The 25,519-nt window shown below is 37.6% G+C and overlaps 2 protein-coding genes across 3 annotated transcripts in view; one reads left to right on the top strand and one right to left on the bottom strand.

The window, feature by feature from the left end:
- Nucleotides 1-24,380, bottom strand: part of GTPBP1 (GTP-binding protein 1) — a 44,769-nt gene extending 20,389 nt beyond the window's left edge. Inside the window, exons 1-6 of one of the 2 annotated variants that reach the window (XM_083136726.1) lie at nucleotides 24,314-24,380; nucleotides 18,816-19,149; nucleotides 17,055-17,166; nucleotides 12,562-12,742; nucleotides 7,390-7,568; nucleotides 3,836-3,999 (exon numbers count right to left, since the gene is read on the bottom strand). In XM_083136726.1, coding sequence (XP_082992852.1) covers nucleotides 3,836-3,999; nucleotides 7,390-7,568; nucleotides 12,562-12,742; nucleotides 17,055-17,166; nucleotides 18,816-18,932 — 753 coding nt within the window. In that variant the 5' untranslated portion in view covers nucleotides 18,933-19,149; nucleotides 24,314-24,380. Of the gene's footprint in view, nucleotides 1-3,835; nucleotides 4,000-7,389; nucleotides 7,569-12,561; nucleotides 12,743-17,054; nucleotides 17,167-18,815; nucleotides 19,150-24,177; nucleotides 24,196-24,313 lie in introns of those variants that run through there. The other variant, XM_083136727.1, reaches the window with a different exon arrangement.
- Nucleotides 24,381-24,589: 209 nt separating this feature from the next.
- Nucleotides 24,590-25,519, top strand: part of LOC145999414 (josephin-1-like) — a 64,063-nt gene continuing 63,133 nt past the window's right edge. The window contains exon 1 of the mRNA XM_083136370.1: nucleotides 24,590-24,752. The gene's annotated coding sequence lies outside the window, so the exon portion shown is untranslated. The remainder of the gene's footprint in view (nucleotides 24,753-25,519) is intronic.

The raw sequence follows: 25,519 nt of genomic DNA, 5'->3' as shown, positions 1-25,519 counted from the left end.
CATGCCTCTGGCAAAAAAATCAAAGTTTCATGAGATTGTAGAATCTCAAAATTGATGGGTGTAACTTTTCTTGAAATTCAATTTAATATAAGTATTGGGTAGGTTTTTAATACGTATGAATTATAACCCTTCATGAAAATTTATTTCTTTAAACAAAGTCAACCAGGTGCATTTGAACTATTTTTGCAAAGTTTATAGTGTGCAAAACTTACACATATGGAGAATAATTTCTACAGAAGTATTAAACCAATTGGTGTGCTATTAAAAAAGTCGGTTCTTCTTTTTGAGCATACCCTTATATGTAAATTTAACTTTCGCATACACCTAGGCTCGTCTTAAGTCGTAACCAAATCCACTTGGCTCTCATGTTACCGGACTTTAAATGTGCTAAGATATTAACACACACACTTGAAATGTAGTAACACACCCATGCAACAGTTAATTTCGTTACAAGTTCCGATGTGGACAATGATAGTGGTCACTCAAATTATTCACAGATATAAACCATTAAACGGCATATATGCACACCTTGTGCGTATATTAATATCTTGCTGGATCGATCCATAACATGAATGCTCTATACAAGAACCACTATAATTAATAACCATTGAAAAAATATATATAACTAACCCTATAAACATTAAAGATATTCAATCAAATAGTATTGTTGTAACTAGAGCCCGGATTTGTAAGCGAAATGCATATTCTTTTCCAGACTTCTAATGGTAAGGAGAAAGGTTATACTTCGTATTACATACCTTGATGAGCTATTTAACTAAGGTTGAAAATGCATATACAGTAAATGCCTATTTCTGCAGGAAACGGTTATGCTTGCTTATTTTATGATTTTAGTTTAAAACAGCATATTTTACCCAAAAATGTCATATTTCAATCACACGACGGCATTGGGATGACGAGATCAATGCTTCTAAATAGCCGCATGGGAGAAACGGCATCCAAGAAAAGATACAGTACATCCAAAATCATTTTTCCAAATTGCCTCGTATTATAACACAGTTGAAAGCTCGAAATAATCCATTGCAACATTCGCTTTCTCTCATTGATGAAATTTCAGTAACGTTGTCTTCAGAAACTCACAGTGTTGCTAAAATTGTGTCCGACAAGCTCAGTCAGGTATTACTGAAAAATCCCGGTTACAAAACACTGTGTCAAATTTATAAAAATATTTCTGGTGAAGAAACAGACATTGAAGAGGAATTCACCGAAGAAGAACTGTGGTGTTTTTCACATGCACCTGTGATGTCATGCTACGTGGAAAGAACATTTTCACTGTACAAATCATTCTTCACTGACAGACGCAGGAGCTTCACACAAGAAAATCTCAAGATGACCTTCCTTACATACTGTAACAGCTTTGAATAAGGTAAGAGATCTAATAAACATATATTTTTTCAGATTTTCCTGTATTTGTTTATGCTTATTTTTTCATTTTTTGTGCTTATTAACTTGCTTATTTTACTGTTTGATTGTGCTTATAAATCCGGGCTCTAGTTATAACAATACTAGAACTATTCAAATTAACAATACTCCATTCAATAAAAATTGTAATATCTTTAATTAAAAACATTATTCCTAATAATAACAAAATTAAGCTCATTAGAGTGGTCCATGGGACCAATTTCGCTCGCTCAACCTTGGGCAAGTCTCCCATGCTCGAGTGAGCCGCACTCGTAGTGAAATGATTGACAACATCCCGTAATAGCCTAATAAGCAGAACTGTCAACCTAAAACTGATACATGGAAGAAAACTACTTCATGCAATTACAATTCTAAATCATAATTCCGTATATTATTGGGCAAGACTCAAATACAATACATATGAAAGTATGCAATATCTACAAACTGAAACGTTAAATGGATACACATGCTGACAGACCTGCCTAAGCAATTACAAATAGTGTATCACAGTGCAACAAGTACATCATCATTGTTCACTTACCAAAAAAAGAATCATATTCTGCGAAATAATAAAATGCAGTTGTAACATTCAATCGAACATAATTTTCATGGGACAATAATCGTAGAAACATAAAATGTCAGTCTAGGTAGTTTCAGCCCATAATCATCTAATTCATTTTCACATGTCTCGGTACGATATACAAAACTCCATTTCAACATGGAGATTATGACTATATTCTCAAAATTTTCAATTTCACTTCATCTTTCACTTCAAAATCCATATTTGAAGACCTACTACCACAGACAAATGATGGAAATGTGTGTACTAATAAGGTTCGAGTGTATTCCGCTCATTCGAGCACATGCGAACTATTTGCCGCTCAAGTGAAACCTGCTCATTGCAGCACTCTAATTCTGATCCTATGTCAAGGAGTTCTGGGAATACAAATGGAATGAGTGCAAAATGCTCATGCATCGCTTGGATGTTAAGTTCTTTAAAGCATGCAATGTTTGTGATATGTTTCCAAAGGTCATTCAATGGAAGGTACCAGTGAAAAGTTAAAAATTGAAAAATGTGATTTGGAGTGTGCTCAATCTGCCATTTTTAAAAACAACAAGTTTTGATGTGAATGACGATAGTGGACACCAAAATTAATTGAATTAAAAATACATTACATGGTTTTTTAATGCATATTAATTTACTTGCCTTCTTCCTGGATTTTTTTAACAAACAGGAGCACTTAAAAGTTTGAGATTGCAGCATTAAAAATATAAACGAGGTATCCATAGGAACAGTAATACGGTTGAAGTACTAGATGTAAAAGGTGAAGGTATTCAGGTCATACTTTATTTCCATTGACATACCATGTTTTAGCCTATAAGGTATAAATCTAGGGCACATTATTTGAGATGTTCCACTTCCAGTCGCTTACATATTTTGATGTCTACTTGTGTCTTGTCAACACTTTCTTCAACTTCAGAATGCAAACTGTCTTCATCACTTTCTCTTTACTTCCCTCATCACTTTCTTTTTACTTCCCTGATCACTTTCTCTTTACTTCCCTGATCACTTTCTCTTTTACTTTCCTGATCACTTTCTCTTTACTTCCCTCATCACTTTCAGAAAATGAATAGTTGCTTAGCAAGAAAAAACCCTCTATATTTGTGTCATTAATATCTTTTCTTCTTGAGAGTAGCCACGCTGCTCACCATCGTAAACAAAGTTGCAGTTCAACGACCTCTGTAAAAGTTTCACACATGCTCGAACAGAGAATATTGACTAACGAGCCCAACACCTACACGACACAGAAAATGCACCACAAGCGTGATCTGAGAGAAATTGAAAACTAGAACCAAACACAGCATAACCTATGTGCTTGTGTGTCAGACATGTCAAACGGGTCACATGAGTTAATATTTCCTTCCTATTAATAGCACAAGATTTGCCTCCCAGTCCCACAAGCAAAGCTAATAATATATTTTCAAATGAGTGTCATATTCTCCTAGAGGTGCTAAGTTAATTTTTAAAATAATTTTCAACATTATGATGCTTGATTCAAATGTACAAGCACATTCTCATTAAAGTAGTTGATAACACATGGATCTATAAATATAGCAGATTTAAACACCTACTTTTAAAGAAAGCTTATAATTGATTGATTGAGTTGGTGTTTGAAGTCCATTTTATGCACAGTAAGACCAATCGGGACTGGACTTACAGTTTAAAGTGGGATTCGAACCTGTATGTGCCTCCACCAGATATCAAACCCGGAACCAAGAAAGCTTATAAGAACATCAAAATGCACAGTTTAACATTTTAAATTGATATTGGAGGGGATAAAAAACTTTTCTTCTTCATCTGAAAGTCTAGTTATTTTTTTTTTACTTGGCACACAAAGAGAAACAGACCACATACCATCAACATCCCAAAATCTGGGGCATGCCCTGTCATTCCAAAAACTGTTGTTTTCAGATATTTTTCATGGCCAGCCAGGTCAATGAACGTTATAACCTTGGATGACTTTTCACAGATTTTAACCCAATCCAGAGATCCATGTTCCGGTTTGTTGACAACATTACCTGAAAAAGCAAGAAATTTCTATTGTACTTTCTTTTAGACTTTGAAATTTATTGACAGCATTATCATAAATGTATGGCTTATAGTGTGACAAAATTGACAATAAAACAATGAAATAAGCTGAAAATCTAAACTGAGAAACTGAGTATTTAATTTGACTACTACTTAAAAATACCACAGCCAGTAAGATGTTGAAAACTCTTGGGTTTACTACATTCCCACAACCTATTTCAATACATAAAAAAGGCATCCATATGTACTTCTTGAGGTACTCATCCATTTCGAGACACTGATTCAGGGTTATCAATCACATGGCCAAACCAAATTCCCTGTTTCTCCAGGTTTTTCTGGTATTTTTGAATAACTTTTCAGATCATTCAATAATGCTTTAAGAAAATAGGAATTGCAGCTTTCCTGGTGACATGATTCGAACAAGTGTTCTCGAGTTACCAGCCAGGTAAAATTGCAGTTGGCTTCCAACGTTTTGAGGGCATACATTGCTCTCATCTTCAGGGAATGTAGAAAGGAGACCAGTGTAGGTTAATATGCATGATTATAATGTGGCGGAGTTTGGATTCTGTCTTCCTATTGGATCTCTCTGGATCCTGGTGTTCTTATTGGCTGGTGTCTTGTTTTTACGGAGGAGTGGGTTCCAGGCGTGACTGAGCTGGTCCTACGTCCCTGTTGAGATTGGTGTTTTCCCGTGATATGGCTATGGTTTGTTCCAACCGGAAAGTCGGGACTTGTGGAACACAGCATCACCAAGGGACATAGAATTTTATTTGCCGACACCAAAATAATAGCCAAATGTGCAGGTTACTGGGACCGACGGGTAAAGGAAGCCACAGCCATATCACGGGAAAGCAACAATCTCAACAGGGACATGGGACTCTAGCTCAGTCACGCCTGGAACCCACTCCTCCGTAAAAACAAGACACCAGCCAATGAGAACATCAGAATCCAGAGAGAGTCGATAGGAAGACAGAATCCAAACTCCGCCACATTATAATCATGTATATTAACCTACACTGGTCTCCATTTCTCCATTCCCTGAAGATGAGATATGGCCTCGAAACGTTGGAAGCCAACTCCAATTTAACCTGGCTGGTAATCCGAGAACACTTGTTCGAATGCTTTAAGATTCTACCACATAAAATTCTTCAACTGTGCATGCAAATCAAACAAATGGAGAATATTCACTCTAACTGAATATAAATTAACAAAAACAAAAACATATGTTATGCCTTGGTAGCTTATCACTTTTGATCTTGCCACCAAAGTTCTTGGGTGTTCTTTGTGAGTATGCAGTCATCAATTACATCCAATCCTCACTTATCGTCATAATTGTGATAAGCCAAAAGTGACAGAAATGCAATGCTAAAATACAAATACCGAAGAAATAAATTGCGGTGGCTCAGTCGGTAACGCGTCTGACTACCATGCTAAAGGTCCCGGGTTCGATCCCCGGCCGGTTCAAATCTGGGAACTTTTCTAACGGTGAAAGCGGCCCCGGCGCCCACCCAGCGTCGAATAACATGGGTACCTGGGGGAAACCCTGGGGGGTAAAGGCGGTCAGGGGCGTGATGCTGATCACATCACCCCCACTCACGACCGGATCAAGAAAGTGTGGGGCGTTACCCCCACACCCCCTATACACCTTCATGGCGTGGTGCTATGCACAGGGGCGCACTTTACTTTACTTTTATAAATAAATAATAGAATTTTTACACGGAATATCTACAACCATGCATCTTGTTTGGAGAAAAATATGAAATGAGTTTGTTCAGTCTAATCTTAGCAAGCACCAAACCATCCAATTTTCCTGTTCTCCAGATCAGTAAAAACACTGTTATTTTTTCTGTTTGATCAATTTCGTAGGGATGGGTCGATACCGATAAAGTTCCGATATAAGATTACCGATACCTATCCGATATAAAATTCTAAATGAAGAACCTGAATGTATCTTTGACCTCCAAAATACATATTTCAAGGTGACTGCAGTGCAAAAGAAGTTGCACACTTAGACGTTTACTTTTTTAAAAAGTAGGGCATGGAGAATATCCATAAAAAAATATAACAAAATGGTAGAATTTTGCACTAAGTTATAAGATATTTATAGATATATCAGATCAGTAAAATAATTGGTAATCTTACCGATACACCAATATGCCTATATCGGCCAATAACGACTGATTAATCTGTCCCATCCCTACAATTTTGGTGTCCACTCCAAGCATCCATTTAGGAACTTGTAACTTTACGCTTGGCAAGTTCCTGGTTCATGTTGTTTGGTTTGCAGCAATGGTCAGTTTACTTGCAACTGGCACAAACTCCCATTACTGCAGTACCTAGTACCAAAGGTTACAAATAGAGCAGACAAACTGTGCAACAAAACAACAAAACAACGTGAACATGAAGCATGTCAAGCAGTAAAGCTATATTTCCCATGCGGATGGTGACAGTGGACATGCAAAATTAAACGAACAGTAATTTTTTTATTTTTTTTGTAATTTATGGTGTAGTGCAGGAAATGCTGAGAAAAAATTGTATGAAAAAAGTTCTGCATTTACACATTGTTTCTCTTGTGGCTTATGGTTCCTCCAAACACATAAACACAATTTTTGATTCATTAAGATTAGGCAGAGGCACACACAGATGTTCTATGTAGAATTTTCAGCGAAAAATGCATGCTCGACCAGGACTCAAACTCGGGTCTGTGGTATACCGTGTTATTCCTCATCCACTGAGCTACCAAGCCAGCTTGGCTTCGCCTGATTTTTCGCTGCTGCTGTTTTACCTGTGTGGAATCATCTCAAATGTTTCAAAGGCTGCAGATCCCATTGTGGTAATACTAGCAGAGACAATTCTACACATGTAAAACAGCGGCAGCGAAAAATCAGGCTGGCTCGGTAGCTCAGTGGAAGAACAATGACACAATATGCCAGATACAGGTTCCAGTCCTGGTCGAGCATGCATTTTTGGCTGAAAATTTTATGTAGTACAATTTTTGGAAAGCACTAAAACTAAAAATAAATGTCTGATGAAGGGTGTGTGTGTGTTCTGAAACCTTACATAAAAATTGTGTTTATGTGCTTGTAAGAACAGTCAACTACCAGAGAAATAATTCCACAATGCAAGCAATACGTACATCCAAAAATGTTTTCCACATTGCCCTTCATGATATTACAGTTTCTCCACTGCTCTGTTTCGAAGGTATACTACCTTAAGACAAAAGTAAGGTTCTCATATATAAAGTTGATAAAGTACTGATTTCATCCAATTCCTGGTAAAAAATGTACGGAAAGGAGAACATGACATTTGTAATTTAGAATAGAAAAGTCACTGATGTGTATATCTATCTACTGTACTAGCAATTGAGTCAGAAACAATACCTGTACTATCAAAGCCAAGAATGTCATTTCCAACAGAACTCGTTCGGCCAGATTCCATTTCGTGCTTATGCCGAAAGAGCTTCTGCCTCGCATGCCCTCGTCCATTGTCTAGCTCTCCATGTGTCAACACTCCCAGGAGGGTTGATTTTCCTGCATCTACATTCCCCACAACTGCAACCCTGTGCAATGCAGAGAACAATGTGAAAAACAGCAACGTTACAGACTTATTTACAATACTTTACAATTTTCTAATACGAGGGTCGTTCAAGTCAATCGGGGACTTTTTTTTAAAAAAAAATAGAAGAACAAATTTCAAAGTGTGGTAACCGGATTTATTTTTCCACATAACCTCCTGCTACAGTTATACACTTATCCCAGCGTTTAACTAACACCTGGAATGCTTCGGCATAGAAAGATTTATCATTACGGCGGAACCATTGTAGGACAGCATTCTTCACTTCATCATCAGTGTTGAAATGTTTTCCTCCAAGGAATTCCTTCAGGGGTACAAACAGGTGAAAATCACTTGGTGCTAAGTCAGGACTATAGGGGGGGTGGTAATATCTCCCAGCAGATTTCCTGGAATGTTTGGAATGTGCGTTGAGCGGTATGCGGTCGTGCGTTGTCTTGCAAAAAGAGAATACCCTTTGTGATGAAACCCGGACGTTTCTTCCATAAACTCTTATGCATATCACGCAGAACACGGCAGTAATATTCACTGTTGATAATGACACCATGGGGTAAAAAATCAACGTGAATAATCCCCTGTTTATCCCAAAAGAGACTTGCCATCACTTTACCAGCAGACGCAACTGTTCGAAATTTCTTGGGAGGTGGTGATTCCGTATGCTTCCACTGCATCGATGCTCTTTTGGATTCTGGAGTGAAATGGTGAACCCATGTTTCGTCACATGTCATGATGCGATTCAGAAAATCCTGGCCTTCCATGTCATAGTGGTCCTTGAGTTCTCTGCAGACTTCAACTCTTCTGTGTCTGTCAAAAGCGGAAAGCAACTTTGGGACCCAGCGTGCACTCACTTTTCGGAACAACAAATGATCATGAATTATTATGTTCACTGTTCCTAACTACAGATTACACACCCTTGCAATTTCACGACAGGTTATGCGACGATTGTCCAGGATCAGCTGCTCCACGCGCTGAATGCTCCCAGGAATGACTGCCGTGGGCTGTGATCCACCACGACCGGGATCGTCAGTAATAGAGATACGGCCATCTTTGAAGTGTTTACACCATTCAAATGTCTTACTGCGACAGAGTCTCTCATCACAGTACTGAGCCTGAAGTCTTCTGTAAATTTAAGCAGGTTTTCTGTCGTTGTTCACTAAAAATTTCATCACAACACGCTGTTCCATGTAGACGTTCACACTGTTGTCCGCCATCTTGAATAACGGTCTATGCAGAAGCGCGGGAAATGAGTGCCGCCTACCAGTAACAGCACACAGTTGCCAGTTCCTACTGCATACAAAAACTCCAGCCTAGGCATCTATTTAAACCTGGAAAAAATAAAAGTCCCCAATTGACTTGAACGGCCCTCGTATTATACTGATTGCGGGCTCAACTGGTGGCTACATAGCTCTATCTGCCCACCAATTGTCTTCGGGGTGTGAGCCTCAATGAGTGTCAACAACCTCAGTTGCCAAGTAAAACCTGCAGGGGTAAGACCACTTTCCAGTTACAACATATCCAAGCGCATGGTTCTTGTCAGTTATTTTCACTAGCTTGTTTGTACAATGTTTGGGTGTTTTGTGTACTATTTGTTTGTGCTTTGTGTACTATTGTGCAACATTTATCCAGTAACGGTGCTGATCAACAACATGCTCATTTGTTTTGTCCCACCAGCAACATTTGGTTGCTTCGAGACACAAAAATGCCCGAGTTGAAGAGAATTCAACTGATTACGGATTCGTTGTTTCCCAGCTGCCAGTTAAAATTGTGAGTGGTATAGTGCCCATTGTTTCTGAAGGCATTCAAATTCATCCCTCTTCCCCTACCCTCTCTCCAACACCCACAGAGAGATACAGAGGAATCTATAACATTTTTATGCAGCTTGTGGAACAAAGAACTCACAATGTAAGAATTCAGGATAGAATTCTGACAATTTGTTGTATTGGAATAGAAAATCTCCATCTGTCACGCAAGCGCACAAACACACACAACGTTGTGACTCATTACAACGAACCACGATTATCAATAGAAACAATAAGCGATTAATTTTTATTTAGAGGTCGGGAGCCTCTCGCACATGACAGGTCCTTTACAGGTGTGTGCTCAAACTTGCAGTGATGTACAAAAAAACTGTAGAAAGAGAGCTAGTTGTAGCAGAGATGAAATCAGATTTATTATGTTGCCAAATGACATGACTCTTGGAGGAGGTTTTGAAAAAAGAAGACAATGATAAAAATCGAAATTTTATATAAAAATTCATATTCAGCCTGACCCTATGGCCATCAGAATAGAGCAAAGGGAATGAAGCAGTGGTATATTCCTAAAACAATGCAATAGTTCTGTTGAAAAATTCCCAAAAATTGCTTCTAGTGTCACTCCTATGAATTCTGGATGGATCAAATTTGCAGTAAAGCGTGACACTAAGACCAATCTTTGAGTTCATGTAATCGCAGTTTCCCAATTTTGAAAATTAGACATGTCCTGCTGATTTAATTGATTGATTGATTTGGTGTTTTAAGTCCACTTTATGCACAGTAAGGCTAATCGGGACTGGGCCTACAGTTTAAAGTGGGTCCAAACCACTATGTGCCTCCACCGGGTACCGAACCCAGGACCCCTTGATTACAAGGCGACTACGCTACCACTGCGCCATCGGGAGGCCCTACATGTCCCGCTGAACCCATAATTGATGCATATTGTGAACAAGCCTTTTCTTTCCCAGTTTTGTCATTATTGAATGTAAAAGTAAAACATATGAGCAAGAGACAGCAGTTGAAGAGTAATAATACCCCATTCATGCCACATTGCAAAATTTTGTTTAGAGGGGGAGATTGACATATACAAACTGAGTTTGTTAAAAATAGTAAATGCAGCTGTCCTGGGTTCAAATCTCAGCCTGGGCATGGATGTTCATTGTGTTCTTTCATTAATTTCATCATATGATGAATCATTCTCATCATCGCAATTAACCAAAATTGGCAGAAAAGCGATTGTAAAAAGCAAAAATTCAAATTGAATAAAAATTTGTCACAATAAATATATTCATCAAGGATGCAATAAATGCGGTTTAAGTATTATGTACGTAAAGTTTCCTGTTTCCAGTGTGAGACACGGGTTCGAGTGTAAGATTCAGGGATAATCCTCCCAATTTCTCAGGTCTACAACGTGCGTTCTCCGCTTTTTATCGGGCAGGATGAAAAAAAGATAGAGGTTACCACATCCTCTCCACCCATCAAATTTTCACATTTTTGAAAAGTGAGGAAAAAACACAGTTCCACTCTAACTCTCCCCTCCATGTTCAGTGACAAAAAAGAAGTCTGAATCGAACTTGGGGCCTAAGAACTATGTAAAAAATAAAAAGGGTACAAATATGATTTCGACATAGTTCAACGTGTCCTTTTTCCGTTCATGTAGTAAAAGTTGCATTGCAGACTGGATAGTTTTTTTTCTGATTAATTTCGAAGGCTCTCTGCCTTTATTCACTAAGGTTATAGCATCTGGAACGGAGATGGTAGCATGTGACTTCTCTGTTTATTCCTGGGTGGTGGTAGTTGCATTTTCTCCCATCTGGCGGCGCTGGTGTGGGTTTCTTGGCTTGTGTTGTCTGCTGTGCTTCCTGCTGGCAGTTGTTCCGGTTTCTGTTGACTGGTGGCGTTGAGGGTGAAGATTAGGGGGTCGGGCCCTCTGCTGCATTGTGTTGCTAGGTATGGTGTGTCTTGTGTTTTTTTGGATAGGTGAAGGGAGGTCGAGTGCGGGAGAAAAAAACTATCCAATCTGCAAAGTGAAATACCAAACTTTACATATGTAATAAATGTATTGTTTTGTCATTCCAGTATGTTATACCTTCACATGTATACAAATGAAGGAAAGATACATAATTGAACAATCTCCTAGTTTTCTAGAATGGTGTGTTAATTGCTGCCACAAGGTTTGAAACCAGCCATCCTCTAAAGATTAAGATGCAATAAATACTGAAAATTGATACCATTTACTATACAGATCACTACATACATAGGCAGTTATTTTTACAGGGTGTACCAAAAGTCCCATTACCCCCCATTTGAATTGTAGACAAACCTGCAAAATGTTATTTTAACAGCATGCGTATGATGTGAGGATGGTATACCATTAAATCAGACCAATGACCGCCATTTACTCCAGAGGATCTGTGTGCACACCGCCATTTTCATGGCACAGTATTATTCGCCTGCAGGTGCGATGTGAAATCCACCATAACATGGTGAGGGAAGCAAACGCACTGCGAACAGCTTCTTGAAGTTCCCCAGTTGTCTGATAACGTTTATGGGCGACTTTCTGTTTGTTGTGTCCCCATAGCGCATTATCACAAGATGTCAGATTTGGACTTTGGGGTGGCCATTTTAGAAATGCTGGTAAATTTAGCGATCCACGTCCATCATTGAGGTATTCTCTTATAATGGCCACCTGAAATCCAGATCTGACATCTTATGTTACGGAGGATTTCACATCGCACCTGGAGGCGAATAATACTGTGCCATGAAAATGGCGGTGTGCACACATGGAGTAAATGGTGGTCATTGGTCTGATTTAATGGTATACCATCCTCTCATCATACGCACGCTGTTAAAATAACATTTTGCAAGTTTGTCTATAATTCAAAGGTGGGGTAATGGGACTTTTGGTACACCCTGTATAACATATCAATTACAAAATGTTCACAAATGTCCATCAAAAATTCAAACTGGATTATTATGGTACATAACGTATAACACAGCATACAGGTTTCATTCAGACCTTTTGAATTTAATCACATAATGTTTTCTTGATAACTCACTCCCCCCCCCAAAAAAAAACACAGCTACAAGATTTGACGTAGCAGGTTCATTTAGAATTTTTATCTTACCTTCTTTACACCCAAAGATCAGAAAACATGACCATAATTAATGCTAATGTTTATACTGATTACTCGACACAAAGACAGTAATTGAGAATATAATGGAACTCACCTGATTTCCAGAAAATCTTGTTCGTCGACACGCCGTCGTACAAGATACTGCCCTGTGAGCCCTCGCTCCAATTTTCTCTGTCGAAGAAGCACACAATCAGCTTCAAGAGTTGCTGCAAGCGACTGCAGAGTCGCTACAGATGCTTCATACTCGTCATCTTTCAAACCACTCTCGCTCCCGTCTACAAGAAATAAAGCAATAAATGATTGCCTACTCTTTTGATTGCATAATAATGGTTGCAAGTTGCATAGAAGGATGAGGAATGCATTTCTAATACTGGAAAAGATCGTGGAAGTTAGTTTGAGCTTTAAGGAGACAAATATGTATGTTTCAAGGATTCGGAAAATATTAATTTGCAAGTAATTATGTGGAGCCACTGTGGTCCACTAGGGCATTTGGCTACCACATGGGAAGCCCAGATTCCATTCCTTGGGGTGGGTTACCTAAGGTGGGAACTTTTCCTCCAACCTAGTATCCACACAAAAGGTGTCTTGTAATTTCTATTTGCATTTTTGTTATTTAGTGGCACTTTTGATGATCAAGATTGGATGAAATCGATTAAGGAACACTCACAAAGAACACCCCTGCCCGGACTTGGACATTGGAACTTCAGTGACAATGTGCTCAGCCATTGAGACGGCACATAAGCAGTTCTAGGGTTCACCCAGACTCTAACAAAAGGCATCTGGAGGATGGTGCTGTTCACATCAGCTCCCAAAAATGGCCAAGATTTTGCATGTGTGGGGTTCTGCATCTACATCTCTCACAAGAAGCTTTATCTCATATAACAGGGTGTCTACCAAAATAACGAATTCAAAATTCTTGACATTTTCATGACCTTTCCCCCCTTTTTCTTAACATTTATCTAATGGCCCCCCACTTAGTTGAAAATTAAGAAACTAGATATTTTTAATCAATGAAAAACCCTTACCTTACCCAAAGCCGATTAAGATGAAAACTGAAGTTGTACTTTAACAAGAGATTTAGACTTGCTTTAATTATTGATGCATGTAAAAATTAATGCTTCAGACTTCATCCTCCTGGATGGTGAATGACCATGAAATTCTTAAGAAACAAAGGGAACAAATCTTAATCAGAACTCAATATAATTTTAGATTTCCAAATATTTAATTTTATCAAATCCCAGTACAGTACAATGTAAATTCACTATACTGTAAAAAATTGCAAAAATTCTTGACAAGCATAATTTCCTGACCTTTTTGATTGGTAGACACCCTGTATAAAAAACTAAATATGCTGACCAAGGCAGTAATTTATTTTATTAAAAACATAAACTAAAACGTAACGTTTCAACCTTCTAGCAAGGTCTTCATCAGACTCTGTATCAAGTACAAAAGTAACAAGATACACAAAAAGGGCATTATATATACACAAACATTACTCCCTCCAGACTATTAGAAAGCATCTTAGGAATAGCGAAGAATGCAAGCAAGAAAAAGGAGAACAGAGAAGAGGAAGAAGAAGGGATTATCTACGAAGTGAAATGTAAAGAATGTCAGAGTGTGTACATAGGAGAAACGAAAAAAAAGGCTGAAAGACAGGTTGAAACAACATAGGGATGATGTACGACTTAAAAGAGAGAGAAATGCAATATTTAAACACACGAGAGAAACAGGACATGACATAGAGTGGGATGAGGCTAAGCAGATAGGAAGGGAGAAGAGAATGCTAGTGAGAAAATGGAAGGAAGCTAAGGAAATAGAGAAGAAAGGTGAAGAAGACATAATGAACTGGAATGGGGGACTGAAGTTAAACAAAGAATGGAAGAAGGTGTTAGAAAGAGTGGAAAGGACAAGAGAGAAAGAGGAGAGGAGAAGGGAGAAAAATGAAGGAAAAAGAGCGTGAGATAAAAAGTCCAACCACATTCTATATGAAAGTAATTATGTTTAGCCTTTTAGGTGAAGGTACAGTTGGCAAGTGAAAGCCACCTGCTAGAAAGTTCCTAACAACTTTCTAAAAGTCTGGAGGGAGTAATGTTTGTGTGTATATATAATGCCCTTTTTGTGTATCTTGTTACTTTTGTACTTGATACAGAGTCTGATGAAGACCTTGCTAGAAGGTTGAAACGTTACGTTTTAGTTTATGTTTTTAATAAAATAAATTACTGCCTTGGTCAGCATATTTAGTTTTTCATAATCATGGAAACAAGGCTTAATGGTGTTATAACCCTGTATAAGCAAATATGACATGAAAAGTACATTGTACAGTGTTCTTTTAACATAGAAGAAATTATATAGACTTGCAGGAGATGCATTTTTGTACATATTTCTGTTATGCAACATGACTTTCCTGTTACTTTTGGCTAATTGCATAGAAACACCAATGCCCACACCAGAGCTCGAATCTAGAACTATCAGATCTGCAGGAGAAGGAAAGTTGGAAAATACTAAGACAATCTAAACCAGCGGTTCCCAAACTTTTTCGTTTCACGGCACCCTGAGCATTTCAAGATTTTTCTGTGGCACCTGTAGTGTTTCAAGATTTTTTCCAGGATGCCAAAGTCAAACTGTAGACCTATCTAACACTTGCAACTCTCAGTTAGTATGGTTAGGTTGCTTGCCTTAAATTAAAAAATAAACACATATTTCAAATTCAGAAACATTTTACACATAAAAAGTCCTAAATAAACACATACATTGGAATAAGTGTCATTTCAGTGAAAATATTAGACCATTTTACGGTGCCCCTGTAAGCCATCCACGGTGACACAAGGTGCCACAGCACATGCTTTGGGAACCACCGATCTAAACCATCAATCCTAACCTACGAAGATTATGAAAATAGTAACACTATAAGAACACAGAGGAGTATAATAATTAGGGCTGAGCCGATATTGGCGGTATCGGTTGATTTTCTTTTACCGATACCAAAGATTTTCAGTAGCTAGAAGAGAGGGCAAAGGCAACAGCTCGTCTCCTGTTTAAAAGTTCGTTCACCCTTCCTTGTGACAGATTGGGAGACCAGCACAGGAAGTTCCATAGATTTTCCTACAAACACTGGATAAAACCCCATCCTCCTGGGAAGCAGATTGCAAGACCAAATTCATGGGTAAGTGAATGCTGAACCCACTTTTGACCATGAGGGCATGGAACTGCTTAGTTGACGCTGAGGAAATAAACCACAATAAACCATCCATTGCCAATTCTTGCTTGAAGATTGTGGTCGTAAGATAGGTGGATGTTTTTAACCCCCCGCCGCACTAATGCCGAGTCAGGTAGTTGCGGAGTTCTTGCAAAAGAGGAATGAAAGTCACTTTGAAATTAGCTTGTATTATCTAATTCAAGGGCGATGGGGAATCAGCAATTTATACTTATCCTCTTCACTTATGTCTTTCCTGTGACTGCCGGTATAGGCCAATGATGGCTATTTATTTCCGCCGAAAGCCGGACCCCGTGGCAGAGTGGTTAGCACATCACGCTACGACGCGAGGATTCGAATCCCGGCCTGGGCATGGATGTTTGGGAGTGTCCATTCAAAATTTCATCACATCATTACTCATCTCCATCTTCACAAATTAGCCAAAAGTGGCACAAACAGCGAGGTAAAATATAGCAAATCAATCAATCAATAATTTCTGCCGAGATTAGATTGAGAACATACAGCTTTGAATGACAGCACTAAGAAAGATAAGCTAATCGGGACTGGACGTACATTTTAAAGTTGGACCCGAACCAGTATGTGCCTCCACTGAGTATTGAACTCGCGATCTATTGATTACAAGGCGACGGTGACATCATCGCAGAGGCCCCTCTACAGATTTATATACACCACTACTTACAATAATGTACATAACATATTTATCAGGAACTTTACTTTTTATTAAATGGACATACCATCATTCTTTTCGTTATTCAATAAATATTTAATTCTACTTCTTTGACATAAATTTCCTTGCCATGACTGTTGTTTTTACACAAATTTTAGCAGTCTTAACTACACATAAGCCAGATGATGAATATTTGCTGTTTTATCTCTGATTTTATAGCATCTTTTTACTATTTATTTAATAACAATATTTTTTAGTTAAGATAGAAAGAACAAAAGTATTAACATTGTCTTTCCTCTGTTTCAGTCTGTGGTTACATAAAGCAATACTCCATACGCATCGAAGAAATGAAGTACTAATTAATTAATTTTCATATTATTACAAATAATTATATTAACATATTAAATAGAGACACTTTTATTATTATATTTCTGAGACACTTGGCTTGGACCTATTCCCCAAAATTATATATTTCTAAATACGTACCTAGTGATGTGAAGAGTTAGTATGACTCGGTAACTAGCCTTCGTTATTTTGTATTGGAATTATACAAGTATTGGTATTGGTGGGTATCTGTCATGGTATCGGCTCAGCTCTAATAATAATAGTAGCAAGAGCACCAAACCTGACCTGCCTAAACTGCTTGCGTAAGAATCTAGGAATAGGAAGGAAAAAATAATTCTGCATTCTGCTTTAAATATCTTACCTTCTCCTACACCAACTTCAAATATTGTTTCCCCTCTTCCATCCTCAATTCTTTCGTGCAGCCTCTTCTCAAGCAGATCAAATTGTTCCTCTGTTGGACTCACAAGAACCGTCTGTAATAAAAATATATGAAAATGGACAAGCATACAATTGCGAGGATGGGAATATTTGAATGCATAAAATCTTATATTCTGTGACTGAATTATAATTTCCTAGATAAGAAGGATCTACGGAAAGCATGGACTGAGAACTGTATTCAAGGCACAAGGGGAGTCGAGATATGGTTTAGCGAGTATAAGGGAGAGATGAAAAGTGATAAATTAGCAATGGTAGGGGTCTATGAAGTAGAATGTGGTGAATATAAAAGCAATACAAAGGAAAGGCAGGGAGAAGATTTGCATTGCTTGATTTGTTGTTTCAAGTGCACTTTATGCACAGAAAGGCTAATCAAGACTGGAGCTACAGTTTAAATTGGAATCCAAACCACTATGTGCCTCCACCGGATGTCGAACATGGAACGCCCTTGATTACAAGGTGGCGACGTTACCCCTATGCCATCGTGAGGCAAAGGCAGGGAGTAGTATCAATGAAACAAGTAGAAAACACATAAGAACAGGACTGAGGAATACTATTGAAGTATAGACATAAAATTTAGGTTGCAGAACTAAAATAAAGGTGAGGGATTGAAAATTGGCAGGAAGGAAGCACATTTGAATGATCACAGGAAAGAAAGTGAACATGAATGAAGTGGAAATAGGAACAACGTGGGTCGAGCTGATCAAGAGAGCATAGTAGTTACATTTGCAGCCACTTTCACATCAATTCTGGAGGACTATTTTTCAATACCAAATGAGGGGAGGGACTAGGGAGGGGAGAGTTTTTGCAAGCAGGAGGAGATAAGGAGGGAGGGAAGACGAACAGGTCACAGAATTGAGGTGCAACTTTCCAATAGATGCAGGAAGATGGGGAAGCCTGAGGAAGAGCATAACCTGAATCATATTTTACTACTGTGCAGAGAATAGTGAAGGTTGGAAATAGTTCTCGGAAACCAAGGGGGAGAAAAATACAGGGCATCCAGTCACCATGATGCCTGAAAATTTTCACCAGGTGCATGCACTAATAAATTCAGTTTTTCTCTTTCCTTTTGTTTAATATATATTTCGAATTCCCTTACGGAAATTTCCATTGCCTTTTGTTTTTCTCTTTACAGTGTGTGTTTTTTAATGCTTATATGTTTCTGCATCACGTGCATCATTAAATCATACACATAAACATGCCATTATAAATGTTTGCATTGTCGCTAACTGAATTTTAAAATCTGCCACAATATGGTAGATTCGGCCACATATTAGAATGTGTTGCATAGTTATTCATGCTATTACCAGCTCAGTCTTCTTTAGGAAGGCCACTCCCGTGCAAGAATTAATTAGTTTTAATCCAATCTTGTATTAATTAATACATTAAATGTTTTTATGATCACATTTCATAGCTTATCTTACTTGGGTTCATGGTTTTCTTAGCCTATATTTATAAAAAAAAAGCTGGCTCCTGAGAAAAAGGGTTACTCCAGTTGGGAACTATAACAAAATGTCACTAGAACAATAAAAACACACTTTAAAAAATAAGATATATTATTTTGCAACAAATTGTGATGCCAAAAAAAATATTTACAAAACAAAATTTTATGAATATATTGTGAGAGTTCAAAAATAAGCATTTGTCACGTTAAATTGGGTCAGTGTAATACCATTACATCAATTACCTTGCCCCGAATGCTGGAATAGTCAATTTTCACTGGAGAATCATCTTCCAACATTGGGGAAAATAAACTTGCAGCAGTCTCCGCCTTTGTTGGAGTTTGATCTACAACAGCCGCCATTTTAATGCTGTTTCGGTTTTACATTAAGCTTTAAAGAAGTGCAGCTTCCTACTGTACAAGTTACAAGCCACGAGGTTCTCTGCATGCTGGATCCTCCGGTATTGTTTTGCTGCCTTGAGACTTCTCTGAAGCAGCAGCCCAAAAATTATCGTTGTTCCTTTCAAAGGTACTGTAAGTAGTTATTAATCTGAGATATCGTTATTGCATTGTGATGTGCCTGTGAAAAGAAAAAGAGTACTGATGCATTTTGGAATGCAAAAATTAACTACTAACAGCACATACCTTATTTCTAGTTAAATTTTAACCCCTTAAGTGTGGATTTTCTTAACAAGATGCTACTGCAAAATGTATTTTTTTAAATCAGAATTCAGTTCAACAAAATTAACCAAAATAAAACATCAGTATTTGCCTGCCTTCTTTTTTGCAGTATTTGTTTGTAGAATTGCATTTATATTCCACGACAAATGTAAATAATACACAAATACAATTATACATACCATGTCAGTATGTATGGACTGCAGGTTCATGCAGAATGAATCTCTCTGGCATGGAAGTCTTTGTAACAAGTGCTTGTCAATGTCCGCGTCACACAAACTTAGTTCTTGAGCCATATTTTGGTTTTCTATTATGAACAGACAACTTTACATACATCTAACTTGCCGACCCCGTGGCAGAGTGGTTAGCACATCGTGCTACGATGCCTGGGGTCCTGGGTTCGAATCCTGGCCTAGCCATGGATGTTTGTGAGTGTCCATTCATCAATTTCATCATATCATCACTCATCCCCATCTTCGCAAATTAGCCAAAAGTGGCACAAAAAGCGAAGTAAAATAAAGCAAGTCAATCAATCAATCAATTACATCTAACTTATATTCTCTTATTCTTATTTATCATCTTCTTCCTCTTCTGCTGCTGCTTACTACAGATAGCACAATCATAATCTCACCTAACGTGATTGTTATATTCTTAACATATGCCACCTGCAGTCAATCTAGTCGAAGCAAACACAAAGCGTATATATACACCATCCACGCTTAAGAGGTTACAAAAAAAAGCTCTGTACCTGCACGGACCGATTCTGGGGTTCATCCAGCCACTAATAACACCACCTCCACAAATGGCCAAGATTGTGAATGTATGGGACTCTAAATTGACCCCCTATGTCTTCATAGAATGATGCAATGTGCCTGAGGGGGATAGCCGATTACACCACATTCAACTTGGCTGATGCAATGTTGCAATGCACAGAGCTAATTATACCTTTTTTGACATTTAATCACAATATCCAAGTGGGTTACCGGTTAAAAATGTATATGCAGAAATTTCCACATGCTATTGTTAACCCTGCATTGGTCGCGCACGGTCTCTAGGTCTGGGTGTGTGGATCTAATGATTGTTTTGTCAACAGCCTTCCTCTGTCTAGCTGAGTTTCAAACCTTCCTCTTTTACACCACGATTTCGTATTCATTGTTAGTGAGCTCTTCGTTGAAGCACCTTGCTGTCAGAGTCCATGCGCGATGCGACTAAAGGCGTCCCTAGTTTTTACTGAAAATCTGGTCTGCCATTCCATGCCTGACTAAAGAAGAGTGCCTTTTTATAATTTTATAGAATTCCAATTTTTATAGTTTTATAGAATCTCAATTGTTGAAAGAAAAGATCTAATCATAATAATTGATGACTTGGCATTTTAGACCATTAACTTATTATATTTTAAAAAAAACTGTTCTCTGGCACAGTGCATGACCGACATAATTTTTCTCGCATGCCCCAAGAAGGGTTAAACCCAATTTAGAATAAAATAAAATTACACACAGTAAATGCTTTTTCACTGCCAGGTTATTTACCACACAACTTGTAGATTATGAATTATTAGCATACACTTCACATTTTCATTCTAGTATGCCCTTGCAAATAGATGTTATATCCAAATCTGGAGGAGGGGGTGCAATGTATATACCTCATGTTTTCTCTGGTTTGTGTTGACTTCAATGTCCATTGTGTACAATAGTTTTCAAATGGAAACAATTTATGAAATGATTAATAATTAGACCTCGCATATTTACATCCTAAAAAGTGTGGGGTCCGTGGTCACTTCCTCAACAATCGATTTCGCTTGGGAATTTTTGTTTTTTTATGAAGATTGTGTGTTGTGAAGAACAAAATTCTGGAGCGCAGAAAGAAGTAGGCTATTTATGGCTGTACAGCCGTTTAAAGTTGAGATGTAGTTTGAAGTTGCAAGGTGGAAGTCTACTTGCAGCCATGTTAGTTTCGTAGCACCTGTACCAATTGATAAATGTAAAAGTCAGTTTTTCAGGGCTATACCCCAAGAAATTTCATAAGAATCGCTGGCTCCAAATTTCCGCAGATTCCGGGCTCCGCCCCTGGAGTAATTGACCTACCGCCCCCTACCGCTACAGTACCGACCCACCTTTCTCTATAGAGTCCCTTTTAAAGGCATGTTAGTACGTACGTAAGTAATTTTAATGTTATAAAAATGTAAATTTCGTAGCACGTAGATCTCTAAAAATTACCTTCCGTGCTAGTTTGAAACACCCTTTCTTAGAAGAAACTTAATTTGGGATGAAAATACTTGAAATGTGCTCGAAATCGAGGGTGGAGGATGTGACCACAGAGCCAAAGTGGGAGCGCATTTACAATACCAGACCCCTTCCCGATTTTTGTAATATTTTGCATACTCACTAATTGATGCCTCCTAATAACGAATTTGAAATTAAAATTTGGGGGTCACATTGCAAAATAAGCTAAATTAAGTGCTCCGTGATCAGAACAGACACCACGATTGCTGATTATTTACCAGAAGATTTTGTGTTTCCAATACTTAAAAAACGAAATATACATTCCTGACATTACTAGGACCCCAAATTTTAACTATGCTTGCCTAACCTAACTTAACCTTACCGTGAATGGTTTTACGACCACAAATTTTAACAATGTTTGCCTAAGCTAACATAACTTAACCTTACCGAGTTGGTTTTGCGTGAATGGTTTTGCGCTAATTGTGATAACAAACCGATAAAAAATCTTATTTTCGTAGCACTATAACGGCAAACGTTCTTCATCGAAGACGCCATTTTCGTATCCAGCAATTTTACAATCGATGCATTGTTGCCAAACTTACCTGTAATTAACAACTTTTTTTATTGTTCTCTTCCGCCATTCTTACACGATCCATGATCTCCAAGTATGAAATAGCGTGGCAATGCTGTAGACAGCGAAACTAATTGCGAACGTCAATTGTTCATATCAACAAATATGGTTTCCATACTTGTATACGGAGAATCATTGCGAGAATAGAAAAGCTTATTTTACAACTTCTACACGTTAATGAACAATTTCTACACCTCATCCCAACATGCTAACCTCAGATAAATCATCGCGACTAATTATTTCGTGAGTATAAGCAGTAGCATAGAAATTACAGAAGGGTCCGGTATTGTAAATTCTTGCCCCAAAGGGTGCTTTTTAGGTTCCTAATATAGGCTCTAAAATCATAAAATTGGCTCTAAAAAACTTAAATGGTTCAAAATTTCTAAAAAAAAAATACTGATTAGGTACAAGTGCTAAAATTACTTTGCAAGGAATTAATGCTATATAGGTGTCAACTGATACCTTCAGAGAGGAAGGAAGTAGCTGCAGTCCATCCCCTTCTATATTCACAACAGTTACTATACTTAAGAAAAAAACATTTTACCAAAACACACCTGCTACAAATGATATGCCAAGTTGCTGTAAAAAAATATTCTGGCTTCCTCTCCACCTCACTATGTACTCCCTTATTTCATCCGCTGGTAACAGTAGTATAAGCCGGAGACACATAAAACTCGGTTGTTTTCAAATAAAAATCATTGCTACTTACCTCATATGCATAGCGGAAGATTTTTCAAGCTGGCCATAACTTTTTTCCATGAAAAACACGTTACTTTTAACATTATAATCATTTATTGGTCGTTGCTAATTCGGCGGGCAAATCTTGACTCACGTTGTCTATCGTCAGCTGATGTGCAGTGTTTTCAAACTTATGAACCGATAAATGCCGCACAAACTATTCACAAAAGGTTTTTAAGCGAAAATTGAGGCTAGACTCTACTTTACGTCCTTATCTGCATGGTGATTGCTTCTTTGCGTTCGCGGTGCGCGATCGTGGTGCGGCACCCGGCATCTCTTCGGGTAAGTACCTTTTTCTTTTTACACTTTCTGTTCACGATAGCTCCACTATCCATTCACGGGGTCGAGGTATGCCTACGAGGTTAGGTTAGGCCTGTTAGGTTAGGTTCCATTAGCACTCATTTCACCCCTAAATATGTGCTTCATCATCTAAAAAATACCTCGGTATGTTCAATTGCGCATATCCGGACAACATCGGTTTTTCTCGATTTACTCCTTCAGGAAATTTTTGCTCGCTTTGGGATTTACGTTGTTGAATTCCTTATAAAATAAGCTTTCCAACAATATATGACACGTATTCCTTAGGAAAAGGACGTAACGGAACATTTGATTCACGTAGTCGACGGTAATGGCGGCACGAGCTATCGCACAACGGAGATGCATGATTGACGAAAAATACCTTATTTACAGGCAAAATACGTAGCACGATTATAAAAAAAAATATCTCCGGTTTCAGAAAGCCCTCAAGAACACAATTCCGTAAGTACTTTCTCGTCTTTTGTCCTGTAAATTTTAAGAAATCCGTCTCCGACTTATACTACTGTTACCATCCGCTAATCTATCTTATGTGTAGGTACTTGTATGTCACCATAACAGATAGATGCTCAGACTTTTTTCAATACACTACATAGGACTATTTTTTTTATTTTTTTTAAGACTTTCATATAATAACAGAGCAAGGCCCAATTTTTACAATTTTTGGTAATGTAAGATCTATTAATGTAGTATTGTATTGTAATGTATTGACATGTAATAGGACATTTGTACACACACTGTAGTCCTTGGACGCAAATAAACTAAACCAAACTCTAACTAGGATATGAAGAGGTTTGCCCAAAAATTCCTTGAGGCATCAGATTCTTGTCAATATTTATTTTTAGCATGACAAACATACTAAACATAATTGCGTATGTTTATTTGTAAATTATATTTGTATTGCAAAATATATCTACGTATAGCAACCTGTACTGTCCTTCATTATGTAAATATTAAAAAAAAAACTAAAAACAAATCTGTATTGTCGTCGGTGAACACGTAAATAGACGACACTTAAACATACGTTTAAACTTTCTTAGCTTTTACCGATTATATTTACTCTTTAATCATAATGCAGTCCTCTGCGGGTGTTGCACTAAATGCTAAATTCTATACTGACATGAATATTGGATATTGTATAAAACTATTTCCGTGCTTACCTTAAAGTATTCAATAACATCAAAACGAACTTCCCAATATCGCCACTTGTGTCATCACTTTCTTTCGGCAAACGTAACATCCTGTCACTTCCTGTTCTGCAACTCAAATTATACTAAATTCATTCCTCTATGCTTAAAATATATGTGTGTGTAAACAATATTTTTATATGAAAAACGTTTTTGTTTTGCAACATATATTGCTTACCTCTGATAAATCAAATTTAAATATTGTTTAAAAAGACGTAGTTTGACTAAAATGGTGTCAGTAGTTGATTACTTCCGTGTAGTGGTTACTGAAAAAGCAAGCAGTGTACAAGTAAGAAGGAATACAAGATGCAAAGCTAACTAAAATGATGTTTCCAAGGGCAAGGACTCTATTGTATTATTTATTATTTCAACTTTAGAAGAGTAGGATGACCAATGTATTCAGCACTTCAAGGTTTGTGTGATATTTAATGTAATACCAAAAAGCTTTAGCAGCGTACAAAATTTTATCTTCGAAGCTAATTTGAGCATTTTAGAACAACGATCAATGTCGTCATTCTTACTGCGGAAATTAGCCACTGGAGAAGTTAAAAACAAAATAAAGTCAATTTTATACTGATTCTAGGTTAAAAAAAAAATCACGACGTATGAATTTTCGATTTGCAGAATAGTTCGGACGACCGTCGAAGTGTTGAGTATTAGAAATCACGTGATTCACGAGTAATATTTTTTCTTCTGGAGACTGTGAGGTATATTTTCATTAGGTCTATCTGAAGTTAATCACATGCATTAGTTCTTATGCACAGATCTTTGATTTCATTACCATACAATTTTTAAAAATATCTGACAGCAGATAAGTGATTGATGTAACGCTGTTGGCTAGAAATTATAATGTCTAACGATGAATACATGTATTGTATTGTATTTGTGGTTTTTGTTTCATTGATGCTAACCCACTTGTAGTTAATTTTCAAAATAATGTTTGGGCCAGAACATTATCCTTCGACAGAAGACGTCTGTGAAGTTCTCCACATTTTCCTCAGCCACAAATACAAGCCACGCCCACGCCGCGCCCCTTACGGCAGGGTTGCAATCCCAGAAACCAGACCTTCACAGGCAATATGTAAATGAACATTTCGGATAGTAGTAAATCATGAAAGTTTAATTTCATGATTGAAATACAAAGAATAAACATCAAAGAACACAAGGAAATGAAGTTTC

This window comes from Lepisma saccharinum, chromosome 15 (assembly GCF_977018435.1).
Source record: "Lepisma saccharinum chromosome 15, izLepSacc3.1, whole genome shotgun sequence".
In the NCBI taxonomy this organism is placed as follows: domain Eukaryota; kingdom Metazoa; phylum Arthropoda; class Insecta; order Zygentoma; family Lepismatidae; genus Lepisma; species Lepisma saccharinum.
Note: the sequence above shows the minus strand (reverse complement) of the source record. Positions and strands in the feature narration are given on the sequence as shown.